At 40.1% G+C, this 21,144-nt stretch overlaps 1 protein-coding gene across 4 annotated transcripts in view; it reads right to left on the minus strand.

Moving 5' to 3' along the window:
• Positions 1-21,144, minus strand: part of EPHA8 (EPH receptor A8) — an 83,276-nt gene that overhangs the window by 45,084 nt on the left and 17,048 nt on the right. For all 4 annotated transcript variants that reach the window (XM_056542154.1, XM_056542155.1, XM_056542152.1 and 1 more), the window contains exon 2: positions 9,059-9,123. In XM_056542154.1, the coding sequence (XP_056398129.1) occupies positions 9,059-9,123 (65 nt within the window). The remainder of the gene's footprint in view (positions 1-9,058; positions 9,124-21,144) is intronic.

The raw sequence follows: 21,144 nt of genomic DNA on the forward strand, positions 1-21,144 counted from the left end.
TCTCCACCGTTACATATTGCCGCGGGCAGAAAAATAATCACATATTTAATACGTAGTCACAAACAAGCACAACAGAAAGTCGCGCGGAGCCCGCGCGTCGGGAGTCACGTCAGGCGGCCAAACGTTCCACCCCCCCCCCTCGCGCCACCAGCTGACAATAATTAGAAATGAAACAAGTGCGGGGCAAAAGATGAGACTCGGGGCAGCGCGGGCGCCTTTCTTCTTCTAGATGACTAGCCATTGACTTGACTGAAACATTGTAAGACTGAAAGAAGCTTTTTTGGAGGTGGAGAAGCCTCGGGTCTAGACTCAGATTCCCAACCAGACGGGCCTAAAGGCTTCGTGGTGGAGAACTAAGAAAATCCTTTGTGAAGACATTATTCAGATGGCATTGTCGCAGCTTCTCGGGGAGCCCGATATTTTAAGGAGATCGGATCCCTGAGGTTCAGAATCTATACGATGGCAATCCTCATGTTCACGAGGGACAAGATTGTAGACCTACACAAGGCGGGAAAGGGCTACAAGACCACGGCCAAGAGTCTTGGTGAGAAGTGAGTCTAGAAAAACACAGTCCAAATAAGTTATAAATTACTATGTACTCCAGGTGTCTTTTATACAGGTAGCGAGCTGAGATCGGGAGCACTCTCTGAAAAGGACCCTCGTGGGGTTTCAATGATCAAGAGAATGGGGAGGAATCAGCCCAGAACTACATAGGAGGATCTTGTCAATAATCTCAAGGCAGCTGGGACCAAAGTCACCAAGAAAACAATTAGTAACACACTACGCCATGAAGGACTGAAAGTGCCTTCAGCACCCGCAAGGTCCCCCTGCTCAAGAAGGCACATGTACAGGTCTGTCTGAAGTTTGACAATGAACATCTGAATCATTCAGATCATTGAGATCATTGACAAGATCCTCCCATGCAGTTCTGGGCTGATTCCTCATCGTACTCATGATCATGGAAACTACATGAGGTGAGACCCCACATGGAGCCCCCGACCACGGGAGATTGAGTTAGTTTGTATTTCTTTGTGAATAATGGCACCAACTTCTGTAAACTTCTCCCCAAGCTGCTTGGGCATGGTCTTGGCAATGGTCTTGGCGATGGTCTTGGTGATGGCCTTGGCAGTGGTCTTGGAGATGGTCTCGTCGATGGTCTTGTCGATTGTCTCGTAGCCCATTCCAGCCTTGTGTAGGTCTGCAGTCTTGTCCCTGACATCCTTGGACAGATCTTTGGTCTTGGCGATGGTCTTGGAAATGGTCTCGGCGATGGTCTCGTAGCCCATTCCAGCCTTGTGTAGTCTACAATCTTGTCCCTGACATCCTTGGACAGATCTTTGGTCTTGGCGAAAAGGGACATTGTACCTAGAGTCTTGTAGGTGCCTTTTGGCCCAGGGGCGAAGGGTTTGGTTAATTGGGGGGCCTCTCTCCTTTCGGAGAAGGGCTTGCGATGGACCGCATCCTCGTGCATGTTTTTTTTGTGTGAACACTTGGATGAATTGAGAGCATGTACCTTGGCTCTTGAATAGAAAGATTTTTAAATTTTTACGGTTTTCTACATTGGACCACCGGAGGGACCCAGAGGTGCGCACCATTCTTTTCCTTATTTTTACTTATCTCTAACTTTCAGTATAGTGTCCCGTTACCTGTGTGGCCTTGAGGACTGGGTTGGGAACCACTGCATTAGAGGGACCCTGACCCTGATCATGTGGACTCTCATAGCTGAAGCAGTTTTGTCGGGTGGCTTCAACAATGGCCTTTGTCTTTGTTTTGCAGCTTTTATGGGAGTCTCGGGTGAACGAAACCTGAAAAGACTCCGGGATCCTCGCGAATATTATCACCTCTCGGGTGACGTAACATATTGAGAAGATCTTTGAAAAGGACAAGTTGAAGTGGTTTAAAAGGAAACCTGTAGTAGAAACGGAAACCGATGCCAATCAGCACAGATCTGTCGGCCATAAATGATTCATGCGGGCGCAGTGACTGGAGGCTGAGGCTGCACTAAACACTACCTGCCTGCGACTGAATGACAATCATTAGTCGTGACTGCCAGGGACTGGATAATCTCCTCCGTTCCTATACATTGTGTGGAAAATATGCAACCCCCCCCCCCCCCCCCTCCCCCAAAATATCCAGAGAGGTGACATCTAACAAACCGTGTGTGACCTCCGTAGAATATTTAAGTATCAACCGAGCATGAAAATGTGGATTTCCCAGGGAGCGGGCGCTCATCGGGCGACTCGGGCGAACGGCATGGAAGAGGCTTTTTGATGTTTTATTCTTCACTTTAAATTAAAACATAGTAATAATAAAAAACTAAACTAATTAATGGGTTTCAAAAAGAACCTTCACGTCCTGATGGGAGAGTCGCCGAGAATTTCCGAGCCATCTTCTCCGAGGAACAGAGGAGATTTCGATCGGTTTCATATCTCCAGCCCCAAATACCTGCCGTTCTTTCATCCACGATTCCTCACTGTTAGTTTGAAGTGTTTTTTATATTTTAATTTTATTTTTAAATAAATGAAGTTCGGTCTGTCTCGTCTGCCGCCATAGTGATAACATCCCCCCGGCGAGACGCAAATGAGGACATCTTAATTAACAAGGGACCGGCGGATTCTGCTGGCGTCGGGCCTCGTGAGTGTCGACCCAGGGCCGGTTCTGCCTTTAAGCAAAATAGGCAGCCACCTAGAGCGCCCTCGTGATGGGGGCGCCGCTCTGCCCACTGCAAGAATGTTAGTAGCCGGCATCCGAAGCATCACCAGCGCAGCCCGGTACCATAATTACACAAAGAGGAGGTTGTTACAGTGTGTCACCCCAGTAGTGAGATTACATGAGGAGGGGGTTTGTTACAGTGTGTCACCCCAGTAGTAAGGAGATTACATGAGGAGGAGGTTTGTTACAGTGTGTCACCCTAGTAGTAAGGAAATTACATGAGGAGGAGGTTGTTACAGTGTTTCACCCCAGTAGTAAGGAGATTACATGAGGAGGGGGTTTGTTACAGTGTGTCACCCCAGTAGTAAGGAGATTACATGAGGAGGAGGTTTGTTACAGTGTGTCACCCTAGTAGTAAGGAGATTACATGAGGAGGAGGTTTGTTACAGTGTGTCACCCCAGTAGTAAGGAGATTACATGAGGAGGAGGTTTGTTACAGTTGTCACCCCAGTAGTAAGGAGATTACATGAGGGGGTGGTTTGTTACAGTGTGTCACCCCAGTAGTAAGGTGATTACATGAGGAGGAGGTTTGTTACAGTGTGTCACCCCAGTAGTAAGGTGATTACATGAGGAGGAGGTTTGTTACAGTGTGTCACCCCAGTAGTAAGGAGATTACATGAGGAGGAGGTTTGTTACAGTGTGTCACCCCAGTAGTAAGGTGATTGCATGAGGAGGGGGTTTGTTACAGTGTGTCACCCCAGTAGTAAGGAGATTACATGAGGAGGAGGTTTGTTACAGTGTGTCACCACAGTAGTAAGGAGATTACATGAGTAGGAGGTTTGTTACAGTGTGTCACCCCAGTAGTAAGGTGATTGCATGAGGAGGGGGTTTGTTACAGAGTGTCACCCCAGTAGTAAGGAGATTACATGAGGAGGAGGTTTGTTACAGTGTGTCACCCCAGTAGTAAGGAGATTACATAAGGAGGAGGTTTGTTACAGTGTGTCACACTAGTAGTAATGAGATTACATGAGGAGGAGGTTTGTTACAGTGTGTCACGCCAGTAGTAAGGAGATTACATGAGGAGAAGGTTTGTTACAGTGTGTCAACCCAGTAGTAAGGAGATTACACGAGGAGGAGATTTGTTACAGTGTGTCACCACAGTAGTAAGGAGATTACATGAGGAGGAGGTTTGTTACAGTGTGTCACCCCAGTAGTAAGGAGATTACATGAGGAGGAGGTTTGTTACAGTGTGTCACCCCAGTAGTAAGGAGATTACATGAGGAGGAGGTTTGTTACAGTGTATCACCCCAGTAGTAAGGAGATTACATGAAGAGGAGGTTTGTTACAGTGTGTCACCCCAGTAGTAAGGAGATAACATGAGGAGGAGGTTGTTACAGTGTGTCACCCCAGTAGTAAGGAGATTACATGAGCAGGGGGCTTGTTACAGTGTGTCACCCCAGTAGTAAGGAGATTACATGAGGAGGAGGTTTGTTACAGTGTGTCACCCCAGTAGTAAGGAGATTACATGAGGAGGAGGTTTGTTACAGTGTGTCACCCTAGTAGTAAGGAGATTACATGAGGAGGAGGTTTGTTACAATGTGTCACCCCAGTAGTAAGGAGATTACATGGGGAGGAGGTTTGTTACAGTGTGTCACCCTAGTAGTAAGGAAATTACATGAGGAGGAGGTTGTTACAGTGTTTCACCCCAGTAGTAAGGAGATTACATGAGGAGGGGGTTTGTTACAGTGTGTCACCCCAGTAGTAAGGAGATTACATGAGGAGGAGGTTTGTTACAGTGTGTCACCCTAGTAGTAAGGAGATTAAATGAGGAGGAGGTTTGTTACAGTGTGTCACCCCAGTAGTAAGGAGATTACATGAGGAGGAGGTTTGTTACAGTTGTCACCCCAGTAGTAAGGAGATTACATGAGGGGGTGGTTTGTTACAGTGTGTCACCCCAGTAGTAAGGTGATTACATGAGGAGGAGGTTTGTTACAGTGTGTCACCCCAGTAGTAAGGTGATTACATGAGGAGGAGGTTTGTTACAGTGTGTCACCCCAGTAGTAAGGAGATTACATGAGGAGGAGGTTTGTTACAGTGTGTCACCCCAGTAGTAAGGTGATTGCATGAGGAGGGGGTTTGTTACAGTGTGTCACCCCAGTAGTAAGGAGATTACATGAGGAGGAGGTTTGTTACAGTGTGTCACCACAGTAGTAAGGAGATTACATGAGTAGGAGGTTTGTTACAGTGTGTCACCCCAGTAGTAAGGTGATTGCATGAGGAGGGGGTTTGTTACAGAGTGTCACCCCAGTAGTAAGGAGATTACATGAGGAGGAGGTTTGTTACAGTGTGTCACCCCAGTAGTAAGGAGATTACATAAGGAGGAGGTTTGTTACAGTGTGTCACACTAGTAGTAATGAGATTACATGAGGAGGAGGTTTGTTACAGTGTGTCACGCCAGTAGTAAGGAGATTACATGAGGAGAAGGTTTGTTACAGTGTGTCAACCCAGTAGTAAGGAGATTACACGAGGAGGAGATTTGTTACAGTGTATCACCCCAGTAGTAAGGAGATTACATGAGGAGGAGGTTTGTTACAGTGTGTCACCCCAGTAGTAAGGAGATTACATGAGGAGGAGGTTTGTTACAGTGTATCACCCCAGTAGTAAGGAGATTACATGAAGAGGAGGTTTGTTACAGTGTGTCACCCCAGTAGTAAGGAGATAACATGAGGAGGAGGTTGTTACAGTGTGTCACCCCAGTAGTAAGGAGATTACATGAGCAGGGGGCTTGTTACAGTGTGTCACCCCAGTAGTAAGGAGATTACATGAGGAGGAGGTTTGTTACAGTGTGTCACCCCAGTAGTAAGGAGATTACATGAGGAGGAGGTTTGTTACAGTGTGTCACCCTAGTAGTAAGGAGATTACATGAGGAGGAGGTTTGTTACAATGTGTCACCCCAGTAGTAAGGAGATTACATGGGGAGGAGGTTTGTTACAGTGTGTCACCCCAGTAGTAAGGAGATTACATGAGGAGGAGGTTCGTTACAGTGTGTCACCTCAGTAGTAAGGACATTACAGGAGGAGGTTTGTTACAGTGTGTCACCCCAGTAGTAAGGAGATTACATGATGAGGAGGTTTGTTACAGTGTGTCACCCCAGTAGTAAGGAGATTACATGAGGAGGAGGTTTGTTACAGTGTGTCACCCCAGTAGTAAGGAGATTACTGGAGGATGTTTGTTACTGTGTGTCACCCCAGTAGTGAGGAGATTACATGAGGAGGAGGTTTGTTACAGTGTGTCACCCTAGTAGTAAGGTAATTGCATGAGGAGGAGGTTTGTTACAGTGTGTCACCCCAGTAGTAAGGAGATTACAGGAGGAGGTTTGTTACAGCGTGTCACCTCAGTAGTAAGGAGATTACATGAGAAGGAGGTTTGTTACAGTGTGTCACCCCAGTAGTATGGAGATTACATGAGGAGGAGGTTTCTTACAGTGTTTCACCCCAGTAGTAAGGAGATTACATGAGGAGGAGGTTTGTTACAGTGTGTCACCCCAGTAGTAAGGAGATTACATGAGGAGGAGGTTTGTTACAGTGTGTCACCCCAGTAGTAAGGTGATTACATGAGGAGGAGGTTTGTTACAGTGTGTCACCCGAGTAGTAAGGTGATTACATGAGGAGGAGGTTTGTTACAGTGTGTCACCCCAGTAGTAAGGAGATTACATGAGGAGGAGGTTTGTTACAGTGTGTCACCGCAGTACTAAGGAGATTACATGAGTGGGTGGTTTGTTACAGTGTGTCACCCCAGTATTAAGGTGATTACATGAGGAGGAGGTTTGTTACAGTGTGTCACCCCAGTAGTAAGGAGATTACATGAGGAGGGGGTTTGTTACAGTGTGTCACCCCAGTAGTAAGGAGATTACATGAGGAGGAGGTTTGTTACAGTGTGTCACCCCAGTAGTAAGGAGATTACATGAGGAGGAGGTTTGTTACAGTGTGTCACTCCAGTAGTAAGGTGATTGCATGAGGAGGAGGTTTGTTACAGTGTGTCACCCGAGTAGTAAGGAGATTACATAAGGAGGAGGTTTGTTACAGTGTGTCACCCCAGTAGTAAGGAGATTACATGGGGAGGAGGTTTGTTACAGTGTGTCACCCCAGTAGTAAGGTGGGGCGTGTCAAAGGGCGGAGCCAATAAGCTTTAGCCTAGGGTGGCAAAAATCCTTACACCAGCCCTGTGTTGACCCGCAAAGTAGCGTAGACACTGGGCTCCGAGGATTTGGGTTAGAGGCTGGAAGACCATAGTGGATGACTTGGGGAGGATTCGGGAGCTGTAATGGTGGACTTGGCCCCCAGTTGGCCTTTAGCCTAGTATTGCTAGGTCTGTTCTTCTAGATCAGTGGTCTCAAACTGTGTCCCTCCCGATGTTGCAAAACTATTACTCCCAGCATGCCCGGACAGCCAAAAGCCTGTCTGCCTTCTCCAGAGGATTCACTCTGTCCCTGAAATGTAAATCAAGGCCTTTGTGCAGTGGTCTTAAAACTGCAGTCCTCCAGATGTTGCAAAACTTCAACTCCCAGCACGCCCGGACAGCCAACGGCTGTCCGGGCATGCTGAGAGTTGAAGTTTTGCAACATCTGGAGGGCCCCACTATGAGACCACAGTTCTAGATAGACAGTCTCTCTCCTCATCCAGCCAATCTCTATTGTTCCTGCCATCAGCTCTCTAGCATCTGTTTCATTATTCATTAGAGCTATTATTATGCTGGGACCCGATGTCATCCCCGACATGACAGTGAAGGCTGCAAAAAATAAATAAAAAAAATCAGTCCAAATCCCGCGAGCCCGATGCATGTTGGGGGATCACAGCAAACACCGCTTAATGTGCCAGATACTCCGCTTCCATTTCTCTGCCATGGGGGAATCTTTCGGTACCACCGCACCTGTCACTGAGCCGTCACCATGGAAAGAACTGAATCCAAAAAACACCACGGAAGATCAGGAGAACAAAAAGAGGGACTATATATGAGGACTCCAACTGCGAAAATAAGACCCTGGACTGGAGATGATCCCCCCCTGTATGTAGTGCCAATATCTGCCCCAACCGGGTAGACGCAGCACCTTAAAGGGATTATCCAGGAATTTTCATATATATATATATATATATATATATATATATATATATGTATATATATATATATATATATATATATATATATATATATGAACTGGCTCCAGAAAGTTATACAGATTTGTAAATTACTTCTATTAAAAAATCTTAATCCTTTCAGTACTTATGAGCTTCTGAAGTTAAGGTTGTTCTTTTCTGTCTAAGTGCTCTCTGATGACACGTGTCTCGGGAACCGCCCAGTTTAGAAGAGGTTTGCTATTGGGATTTGCTTCTAAACTGGGCGGTTCCCCAGACACGTGTCATCAGAGAGCACTTAGACAGAAAAGAACAACCTTAACTTCAGAAGCTCATAAGTACTGAAAGGATTAATATTTTTTATTAGAAGTAATTTACAAATCTGTTTAACTTTCTGGAGCCAGTTCATATATATATATATATATATATATATATATATATATATATATATATATTAATATTAAAATCCTGGATAATCCCTTTAAGGTGCTGCAAAATTAGCTTGTGCTCGTGATGTCAGCAGAGAGCACTGTGCTCTTGATGTCAGCAGAGAGCACTGGGTTCCAAAAAGAAAAGAATTTCCTCTGTAGTATTCAGCAGCTAATAAGTACTGGAAGGATTAAGATTTTTTAATAGAAGTGATTTACAAATTTGTTTAACTTTCTGGCACCAGTTGATTTTGATTTAAAAAAAGCTTTCCACCGGAGTACCCCTTTAAGATAAATAAACTGCCCATTTTTTCTATTGGGCCATTGGCCCCAAAAATGTCTGTGCCTGTTCCTGCTTAGACTCATATATATGGTCCTATTACTTGGTGACAATCCTGGTGCACTCATCATATCTGACATATTAGGACTGGATGGGTTCTTCCGCGCCGCAGCATGCTGCCTGCTGTTTCCTGCCAGGTCACTGACTCCAGAGGATGATCGGTCTCCTCGCTGTCAATGGTGATGACTTAGTCCGGGGTCTCCCAGGAGAAGGATGAAGGGGTCAGGCCTATAGTCGGTGACCCTCTCTCCCTCCTGCCGGCTGCACACAGACACCACAATTACTCTCCTCACACAAACTCCACTCTTATTTTACAGCCAATTACACCCGAAGTGTTATGAGCAATTCCACCGGAGCTCGCACAATCCTTGTCCATTACGGGCGCGCACCGGGCGGCCGCACACCAACACCGCCACGCCGCTCCGTCGTGACAGTATGTATGAAACAGGAAAGCTCCACAAGAAGATGTCGTAAGATGTGTTGATTGTTGGGATCGCGGTACTTACCCCATGAGGGGGGTAGGTCAGCCAGCCCCAGTCCCCAGGAATGGTCGCTGTGTCTAACAAATTCACTAGAAAGAAAGAAAAAAAAGGCAATGTTATCGTATCGGCCAACACTGCAATACAGAGGACAAATTATGTACAGGTTAAAGCAGCAGGATCTGTCAGCAGTAGAAAACAAAGTATTTACTGACAGGGAACAGCAACAAGATCTGTCGGTAGTAGAAAACAAAGTATTTACTGACAGGGTATAGCAACAGGATCTGTCAGCAGTAGACAACAAAGTATTTACTGACAGGGAAAAGCAACAGGATCTGTTAGCAGTAGACAATAAAGTATTTACTGACAGGGAAAAGCAACATGATCTGTTAGCAGTAGACAATAAAGTATTTACTGACAGGGAAAAGCAACAGGATCTGTCAGCAGTAGATAATAAAGTATTTACTGACAAGGAAAAGCAACAGGATCTGTCAGCAGTAGATCTATTACCTACAGAGGTATTTCCCAACCAGGGTGCCTCCAGCTGTTGCAAAACTACAACTCCTAGCATGCCCAGACAGCCGTAGGCTGTCTGGGCATGCTGGGAGTTGCAGTTTTGCAACAGCTGGAGGCACACTGGTTGAGAAACACTGACCTACAGGATCACCTATAGGACCTGTAAGCATGTTCACACACTGTGAAATTGACCATTTCTTTCAGCTGTAAATGGATTTAAAACACTAACAATTTTATGGTGTGTGAACATCGCCTTACTGACAGGGAAAAGCAACAGGATATGTCTGCAGAACAATCATCCCCTACAGAACAATCATCCCCTACAGAACAATCATCCTCTACAGAACAATCATCCCCTACAGAACATTTATTAACTGAGAAAAGCAACAGGACCTGTCACCTACAGTGGAGGAAATATTTACATCAACCCCTTAAGGACTCAGACCATTGTGGCCTTAAAGGGGTACTCCAAAGGATAGGGGATAAATGTCTGATCACTGGGGTCCCGCTGCTGGGGCCCACTGCGATCTCGGGCAGCACCCGGTGTTCTAAACAAACGGCCCGTTCCTGCGGCAGTGGTTGTGATGTCAAGGCCACGCCCCTTCTGATGTCACACCACGCCCCCTCCATTCATGTCTATGGGAGGGGGCATGTCGGCCAACACGCCCCCTCCCATAGACATGAATGGAGGGGACGTGGAGTGATGTCACGAGGGGGCGTGGCTGTGTCTTCACGATCACGGCCTCCGTCTCCGAGCATTCTGCACAAAATGTTCAGAACGCTGGAGCACCGGAGTACCCCTTAAAGAACCGGACCATGGTTCATTTTTGTGTTTTTTGTTGTTTTCCTTCTCTCCCCAACTCTTATGTGAGGACTTGTTGTCTTTTACGTGACCAATTGTCCTTTACCATAAAATGTCCTGCGAAAAAATATACTATTTGCTGGCGTAAAGTTATAAGGAAACTGCAATTTTGCAACTTTTGTGGGTTTGGTTTTTGTATTTTGTAGGTCTATCTATCTCATATCTATCTATCTATTTCATATCTATCTATCTCATATTATCTATCTATCTCATATCTATCTATCTATCTCATATCTATCTATCTATCTATCTCATATCTATCTATCTCTCTCATATCTATCTATCTATCTATCTCATATCTATCTATCTATCTCATATCTATCTATCTATCTCATATCTATCTCATATCTATCTATCTATCTATCTATCTCATATCTATCTATCTATCTATCTCATATCTATCTATCTCATATCTATCTATCTATCTATCTATCTCATATTATCTATCTATCTATCTATCTCATATCTATCTATCTATCTCATATCTATCTATCTATCTATCTATCTCATATCTATCTATCTATCTATCTATCTATCTCATATCTATCTCATATCTATCTATCTATCTCATATCTATCTATCTCATATCTATCTATCTCATATCTATCTCATATCTATCTATCTCATATCTATCTATCTCATATCTATCTATCTATCTATCTATCTATCTCATATCTATCTCATATCTATCTATCTATCTCATATCTATCTATCTCATATCTATCTATCTCATATCTATCTCATATCTATCTATCTCATATCTATCTATCTCATATCTATCTATCTATCTATCTCATATCTATCTATCTATCTATCTATCTCATATCTATTTATCTCATATCTATTTATCTCATATCTATTTATCTCATATCTATCTATCTCATATCTATCTATCTCATATCTATCTCATATCTATCTCATATCTATCTATCTATCTATCTATCTCATATCTATCTATCTATCTCATATCTATCTATCTATCTCATATCTATTTATCTCATATCTATTTATCTCATATCTATCTATCTCATATCTATCTATCTATCTTTTCATGGATTCTGGCTAGAAGGGTTAATAGAGAATGTATTTGGAGATCACGTCCGTATAATTATGGCGTCTTTATACCGCAGCTCGCCGGTCAATGATGTAGGAGCTGTCCCCTCCGGCTACAATTGCTCACGATTAAAACTTCAAAGGGTTCCCGAGAGATTTCTTGGCCGCTCCGATTCCTTTGGAACAATTCCCTTCACATTGATAATTAAACCCTTATCGGTCCGTGTTCCAGGAATAATGCAGAATGTGAATGCAGAACTTTCCCTCCCAGTGACCGAGTTCACACCGGGTTCATATGTGATGTCACAGCGTTCACCGAGGCCATTCCTTCTACACGGAGGCCATTCCTTCTACACGGAGGCCATTCCTTCTACACCGAGGCCATTCCTTCTACATTGAGGCCATTCCTTCTACACGGAGGCCATTCCTTCTACACGGAGGCCATTCCTTCTACACGGAGGCCATTCCTTCTACACGGAGGCCATTCCTTCTACACAGAGGCCATTCCTTCTACACGGAGGCCATTCCTTCTACACAGAGGCCATTCCTTCTACACGGAGGCCATTCCTTCTACACGGAGGCCATTCCTTCTACACGGAGGCCATTCCTTCTACACAGAGGCCATTCCTTCTACACGGAGGCCATTCCTTCTACACGGAGGCCATTCCTTCTACACAGAGGCCATTCCTTCTACACAGAGGCCATTCCTTCTACACCGAGGCCATTCCTTCTACACCGAGGCCATTTCTTCTACACCGAGGCCATTTCTTCTACACCGAGGCCATTCCTTCTACACCGAGGCCATTCCTTCTACACCGAGGCCATTCCTTCTACACCGAGGCCATTCCTTCTACACGGAGGCCATTCCTTCTACACAGAGGCCATTCCTTCTACATTGAGGCCATTCCTTCTACACAGAGGCCATACCTTCTACATTGAGGCCATTCCTTCTACACAGAGGCCATTCCTTCTACATTGAGGCCATTCCTTCTACATTGAGGCCATTCCTTCTACACCGAGGCCATTCCTTCTACACCGAGGCCATTCCTTCTACACTGAGGCCATTCCTTCTACACTGAGGCCATTCTTTTTACATTGAGGCCATTCCTTCTACACGGAGGCCATTCCTTCTACATTGAGGCCATTCCTTCTACACTGAGGCCATTCCTTCTACATTGAGGCCATTCCTTCTACACGGAGGCCATTCCTTCTACACGGAGGCCATTCCTTCTACACAGAGGCCATTCCTTCTACACAGAGGCCATTCCTTCTACGTTGAGGCCATTCCTTCTACACGGAGGCCATTCCTTCTACACAGAGGCCATTCCTTCTACACAGAGGCCATTCCTTCTACGTTGAGGCCATTCCTTCTACACGGAGGCCATTCCTTCTACACAGAGGGCATTCCTTCTACACAGAGGCCATTCCTTCTACACAGAGGCCATTCCTTCTACACAGAGGCCATTCCTTCTACGTTGAGGCCATTCCTTCTACACAGAGGCCATTCCTTCTACGTTGAGGCCATTCCTTCTACACGGAGGCCATTCCTTCTACACAGAGGCCATTCCTTCTACACAGAGGCCATTCCTTCTACGTTGAGGCCATTCCTTCTACACGGAGGCCATTCCTTCTACACAGAGGGCATTCCTTCTACACAGAAGAAGGCCATGCATTCTGTAGCGCCCCCTCCCATTTGATTTTACATTATGGCTGATGATGATGATAATAGTGATAATGATGGTTATAATAGTCTTACATCTTTACAAGATATCTTTACCTCCCATCCTTACTGCACATCTTTACCTCACATCTTTACCTCAGATCTTTATGCCAGATATAACAGAAACAGTATAAGAGTATGTTCACACTGCAGATGTGTCGCTGATTCTCCGCTCGCGGCAGAATTGTCCGCAGCTGAAATTCCGCTGTGTGAACGGGTTTAGCGGAAGACCCATTCACATTGATGCTAACGTTCACTGTGCAGAATTCGTGAGCGGAATTCCGTGGGAATACCACAGTGTGAACATACCCTAAAGCTAGCTAGGAATACAAACTGAGCTCTTTAGCAGGCAAAGACTAGGAGTAGACTGCCAGCTTATATGGAGCCAGAACAGGTGCTCCAATCAAGGTCAGCTGACCAGTCCAGACAGCCGGGCGTAACCTAGCAACAAAAAAACAACAAAGAACCTGTCAGAACCTTTTAACCCTATAGGTTCTGACACTTACTACACAACTTTACCTCACATCCTTACTGCAAAACTTTACTTCACATCTTTACCTCACATCTGTACCTCACAACTCTGGGAAAAAGAAAAGATGGCGGCTCGTGTCACTTGGTGTGGAGACTCCAGGAAGACACCAGAGGATATTTAAACACTTTTTAAAGGATTCACAGAGACACATTTTCCTCAGGAGGAGGAACCTAGATGTGCGATTGTCTTCAGCAACAAAGATGTGACCTCATCTACATCCATCTATAAGCACAGACACAACCATAACAACAGAGGGCGCCATGGTGGAGAATGTATGAGGTAATGATGAAGATCCAGGACGGGCCTCACCAGATCAGCAAGATTTGGATATGGAGATTTTTATTTAGAGAAAAACTAATTATTATTGAGGAGGTATGTGTATGTATATATATATATATATATATATATATATATATATATATGTAAAAGTGTGTTACATCCGTATACAGGCTCCAATCATGGTTCCCACTTCTAGAGGTTATCAGGATTAGGCAGCCGACATGCCCCTCCATAAATCCCATAGAGATACATAGAGGGGCGTGCCGGCTGCCGCGTCATGGGGGGACAGAACGCCCCCTTACCTGTACATTGCCGCGGCCCCGTAAAGGAGATTGCAGGGGGCCCCAGCGCTCGGACCCCCCGCAATCTATAACTTATCCCCAATTCTTCGGATAGGGGATAAAGTTTAGAGCACTACAGATCTCCCTTAATGCCAAGAATTTTTTTTTTTGTATTTCCATCACTGCCTTCAAATAATGACATTTTTTAATTTTTTGTCCATTAATAAAGCCTTGTGAGGGCTTGTTCTTTTGGATGACAAATTGAACTATTAAACGCCACCATTCTGGGGTTTATATATATATATATATATATATATATATATATATATATATATGAAGGGGAGCAGCACTTCCAGGCCAGCAAATGATAGGTGCACGCCAGTCTCTGGGGCCCCGGTCACGGCCCAACACACATCCAAAAAAAGTAAGAGCTCTTGTTCATGAAATAAACACAACTTTATTTTTTGCACGAATCTGTGTGCCGCAGTCGCCTTACTTTTTTTGTGTATATATATATATATATAAAGCAAAATCATCGGTAGTTGCAGTATCTTGTATGCGGTACCTGGACTAATACGGCATCACTGGACTAATACGGCTACTCCTAACTAATATATATAATTTTTATTAAGTCATTTTTATGTTGTGGAAATGAAAAAAAAATTGTCATTCCTTATATGAGTTTTAAATTTACACCATTCACTGTGCAGAAAAAATAAAAAATTTGGGGAGATTTATCAAAACCAGTGTAGAAAAAGATTTCTCTACACAGGTTTGAATAAATCTCTTGTAAATTCTTACATTTTTCTGTGGGTCAGCACTAATCATAGCGATACCGAATGTGTACATATTTTTTTTTTTTACTACTTTTACCTTAAAAATTTGTGTTGCCCCATTAGAAGACCCATATATCTTTTTTTTTTTCCACCTGATGGCACTATTTTGGTGCAAATTTTTTGGCACAATTTTGGAATACATATGATTTTTTCTAATTAAAAGTTTTAGTGTTTAAAGAAAAAAACAGGCGTAAACATCAAACAAGGACGGCCATTACATCAGGTATACAAAAAGAGGGTCAGAGTAGCAAAGAGTATTATAATTGCGGGGGGTTGGATACGTTAAGACGCCATTTGGAGGTCTCCTCACCTGCCTCCTGCTGCTCTGTTGCAGTCGTCTTCCATGGTCAGCCTTGTGGCAGACTATAGAAGTAGATCGTAGATAAAACGGATCAGTGCAATGCCTAGGCATAGTGTTGTATTTTTTATTTTTTTAAACAGTACAATATTAGAAAAGTATGTGAACATGGGGATCATTTTAATATCGTATCGACCCCCAGAATAAAGAGAAGGTGTCAATATATATATATATATATATATATATATATGTATATATATATATATATATATATATATATATACATATATCACCCCAAGGACATTGGGCGTAATTGTACGCCCTAGTCTCGCTCCTGTTGTATGTAGCGCGATTGGGTGGGTCCTGACGGGACTCGGTTGCTATGAGCAGCCAGGACCCATGCTGTACATCTCCGATCAGGCCGATGCCCGACATTAACCCTTTAGACACCACAATCAAAGTTGACCCCCTTCCTGCCTCCAGCCATGGCAGGCTGTAGCAATGGAGCACTGATAACACTGATCAATGCTGTTCTATGTCATAACATTGAACAGTGCATGCAATCGGAAGATTACATGCAATAGTCCCCTACGAGGACTAAAAAAAAAAAGTGTAAAATTTTTTTTTTATAAATGTGAATTAGCCCCATCCCTTTTAATCACCCACTTTTCCGTTTCTTTTTAAACTAAAATATGTAAAAAAAAAAAAATAATTAACATATGTGGTACGGCAACGTGCAAAAATGTCTGAACTATTAACATTTCATGTTAAATATACCGCAAGGTCAATGGCATAAATGTAAAAAAAAATACCAAAACCCCAAAATTGTGTATTTTTGGTCACTTTGTACACAGGAAAAAGCAATCAAAAAACCCATCAAAACAAAAATGGTACCGATAAAAAGTACAGATCACAGCGCAAAAAATGACCCTAATATATCCCTGTATATGGAAAAATAAAAGGGTTATAGGGGTCAGAAGACGACAATTTTAAGCATACTAATTTTCATCCAAAAATGTATCATTTTTTACAAGTAGTAAAATAACATAAAACCTATATCATATGGATATTATTGTAAGTGTGTGGACCTACAGAATAAAGATAACGGGTCATTTTGTTTACGGTTTTGTTTTACCGTAGATTTGGTGGTAAAATGAGTGATGTCATTACAAAAATCAATTGTTGGCGCAAAAAACAAGCCCCCATATGGGTCTGTAGGTGGATAATTTAAAGTGTTATGGCTATTAGAATACGAGAAGGAAAAAAGAAAGTGAAAAAAAAAATAATAAAAATAAAACAAAAACAAAAAAACTTGATGTCCTTAAAGGGGTATTCCAGGAAAAAACTTTTTTTTTTATTTTATTTTTTTTAATAAATATCAACTGGCTCCAGAAAGTTAAACAGATTTGTAATTTACTTCTATTAATTCTATTAAAAAAATCTTAATCCTTTCAATAATTATCAGCTGCCGAAGTTGAGTTGTTCTTTTCTGTCTGGCAACAGTGCTCTCTGCTGACATCTCTGCTTGTCTCAGGAACTGCACAGAGTAGAAGAGGTTTGCTATGGGGATTTGCTTCTACTCTGGACAGTTCCCGAGACAGGTGTCATCAGAGAGCACTTAGACAGAAAAGAACAACTCCACTTCAGCAGCTCATAAGTACTGAAAGGATTAAGATTTTTTTTTTTTATAGAAGTCATTTACACATCTGTTTAACTTTCTGGAGCCAGTTGATATATATATATATTAAAAAAAAAATTTTTCCTGGATAACCCCTTTAACCTGTTGGGGACGGAGGTCATACAGGTATGCCCTTATGTCCAGTTACTTGAGGACCAAGGGCGTACCTGTACGCCCTGGTCCCGTTAGCGGGGTTTGAAGCGTACTCAATGAAAGAAGCGATCTGATTGGTTGCTATGGGCAACTCAGCAACTTTTCCTCTGGACGGGTTTTGATAAATCTCCCCTTTATTTATTTTTTGGTCACCATATGCTATGCCATAGCATAGCATAGATCAATATTATCAGTGCTCTGCTGCTCCTACCTTAAGGAGGCAGGTAAGGGCCCTACCACCGTCCTCTCAGCTGATCAGGACATCGCGGTTTCACCGCGATGTCCTGATCAGCTGAGAGGACGGTGGTAAGGCCCTTACCTGCCTCCTTAAGGTAAATAAAATTAAATAAATAAAAGTTTGAACCCCCCCCACCCCTTTTCCCATTCTTTAAATAAAATAATAAAATTAAAACAAAAAAAAATGTCCGAACTATGTAGATTAAATTGCACGGTCGATGGCGTACACGTAAAAAATAACAAAGTCCAAAATTGTGCATTTTTGGTCACTTCATATACCATAAAAAATTAATAAAAAGCGATCAAAAAGTCCAATAAAAATAAAAATAGTACCGATAAAAACTACAGACCACGGCGCAAAAAATGCTCCTCATATAGCCCTGTATGCGGAAAAATAAAAAAGTTATAGGGGTCAGAAGATGACAATTTTAAACATACTAATTATGGTGCATGTAGTTCTCATTTTTATAAAGTAGTAAAATAAAATAAAAACTACATAAATTGGGTTTCCTTGTAACCGGACGGACCTACAGAATAAACATAATGTGTAAAAACACTGCGTAAAAACGGAATCCCCCAAAAGCTACAAAATAGTTTTTTTCAATTTCACCCCACAAATTACCGTAGTTTTGTTTTTTGTTTGTTTCGCTGCAGATTGTTATAAAATAAGTGATGTCATTACAAAGTACAATTGGTGACGCAAAAAACAACAAGCCTCATATGGGTCTGGAGGGGCAACATTGAAAGTGTTATGAGGAAGAGGGAAAAACTGGTCCTTAAGGGGTTAAGGGGATAAATATGTGTCAATAGTAAAAAATGAAATAAAATTAAAAAAAAAATTGGGAAATAAAATTAACAACGACACCACGTGGAAATGAACCGATTAGGGGTTAAAACGTTTTTTTTTATTTTTTTATAAAACTAATTAAAGATAAAAAAAAAAAGGTTGTTTAAAAGAAAACAAAAAAAAAAAAAAAAACAGCAAAAATAATAAGAAAAATAATTGAAAAATATAACGGTGAATTTTGGACACTGCTGATTTGGAGACTTTCTGTAGGTTATAATGATAAATCTGGCGGTTTTGTGAATCTGACCGCGGACACGACGCCGTTTCTCAAACCCGAATGCAAACTGAAGGGTCTGTGGGTTTCAGTCTGATTTTCTGGCTCGTGTGAGACACAATTTTGGAGCACGGACAATGTGTCAGAATTTACAACCCTAGAAAAAAAGTATACGGTATACGGTAGGTTTCACGATAATAAATCCCCATCAGTGTTTCCCAACCAGGGCGCCTATTATATATTATATACAGACCTATTATATATTATATACAGACCTATTATATATTATATACAGACCTATTATATATTATATACAGACCTATTATATATTATATACAGACCTATTATATATTATATACAGACCTATTATATATTATATACAGACCTATTATATATTATATACAGACCTATTATATATTATATACAGACCTATTATATATTATATACAGACCTATTATATATTATATACAGACCGATTATATATTATATACAGACCTATTATATATTATATACAGACCTATTATATATTATATACAGACCTATTATATATTATATACAGACCTATTATATATTATATACAGACCTATTATATATTATAAACAGACCTATTATATATTATAAACAGACCTATTATATATTATATATACAGACCTATTATATATTATATACAGACCTATTATATATTATATACAGACCTATTATATATTATATACAGACCTATTATATATTATATACAGACCTATTATTTATTATATACAGACCTATTATATACAGACCTATTATATATTATATACAGACCTATTATATATTATATACAGACCGATTATATATTATATACAGATCTATTATATATTATATACAGACCTATTATATATTATATACAGACCGATTATATATTATATACAGACCTATTATATATTATATACAGACCTATTATATATTATATACAGACCTATTATATATTATATACAGACCTATTATATATTATATACAGACCTATTATATATTATATACAGACCTATTATTTATTATATACAGACCTATTATATATTATATACAGACCTATTATATTATATACAGACCTATTATATATTATATACAGACCCAATATATTATATACAGACCTATTATATATTATATACAGACCCAATATATTATATACAGACCTATTATATATTATATACAGACCTATTATATACAGACCCAATATATTATATACAGACCTATTATATATTATATACAGACCTATTATATATTATATACAGACCTATTATATATTATATACAGACCGATTATATATTATATACAGACCTATTATATATTATATATACTGACCTATTATATATTATATACAGACCTATTATATATTATATATACAGACCGATTATATATTATATACAGACCTATTATATATTATATATACAGACCGATTATATATTATATACAGACCTATTATATATTATATATACAGACCGATTATATATTATATACAGACCTATTATATATTATATATACAGACCGATTATATATTATATACAGACCTATTATATATTATATACAGACCTATTATATATTATATACAGACCTATTATTTATTATATACAGACCTATTATATTATATACAGACCTATTATATATTATATACAGACCTAATATATTATATACAGACCTATTATATATTATATACAGACCTATTATATATTATATACAGGCCTATTATATATTATATACAGGCCTATTATATATTATATACAGACCTATTATATTATATACAGACCTATTATATATTATATACAGACCTAATATATTATATACAGACCTATTATATATTATATACAGACCTATTATATATTATATACAGACCTATTATATATTATATACAGACCTATTATATATTATATACAGACCTAGTATATTATATACAGACCTATTATATATTATATACAAACCTATTATATATTACATACAGACCTATTATATATTATATACAGACCTATGATATATTATATACAGACCTAATATATTATATACAGACCTATTATATATTATATACAGACCTATTATATATTATATACAGACCTAATATATTATATACAGACCTATTATATATTATATACAGACCTATTATATATTATAAACAGACCGATTATATATTATATACAGACCTATTATATATTATATACAGACCTATTATATTTTATATACAGACCTATTATATATTATAAACAGACCTATTATATATTATATATACAGACCTATTATATATTATATACAGACCTATTATATATTATATACAGACCTATTATATATTATATACAGACCTATTATATATTATATACAGACCTATTATATACAGACCTATTATATATTATATACAGACCTAATATATATTATATACAGACCTATTATATATTATATATACAGACCTATTATATATTATATACAGACCTAATATATTATATACAGACCTATTATATATTATATACAGACCTATTATATATTATATACAGACCTATTATATATTATATACAGACCTATTATATATTATATACAGACCTATTATATATTATATATACAGACCTATTATATATTATATATAGACCTATT

Source organism: Hyla sarda, chromosome 10 (assembly GCF_029499605.1).
Source record: "Hyla sarda isolate aHylSar1 chromosome 10, aHylSar1.hap1, whole genome shotgun sequence".
NCBI classification, from domain to species: domain Eukaryota; kingdom Metazoa; phylum Chordata; class Amphibia; order Anura; family Hylidae; genus Hyla; species Hyla sarda.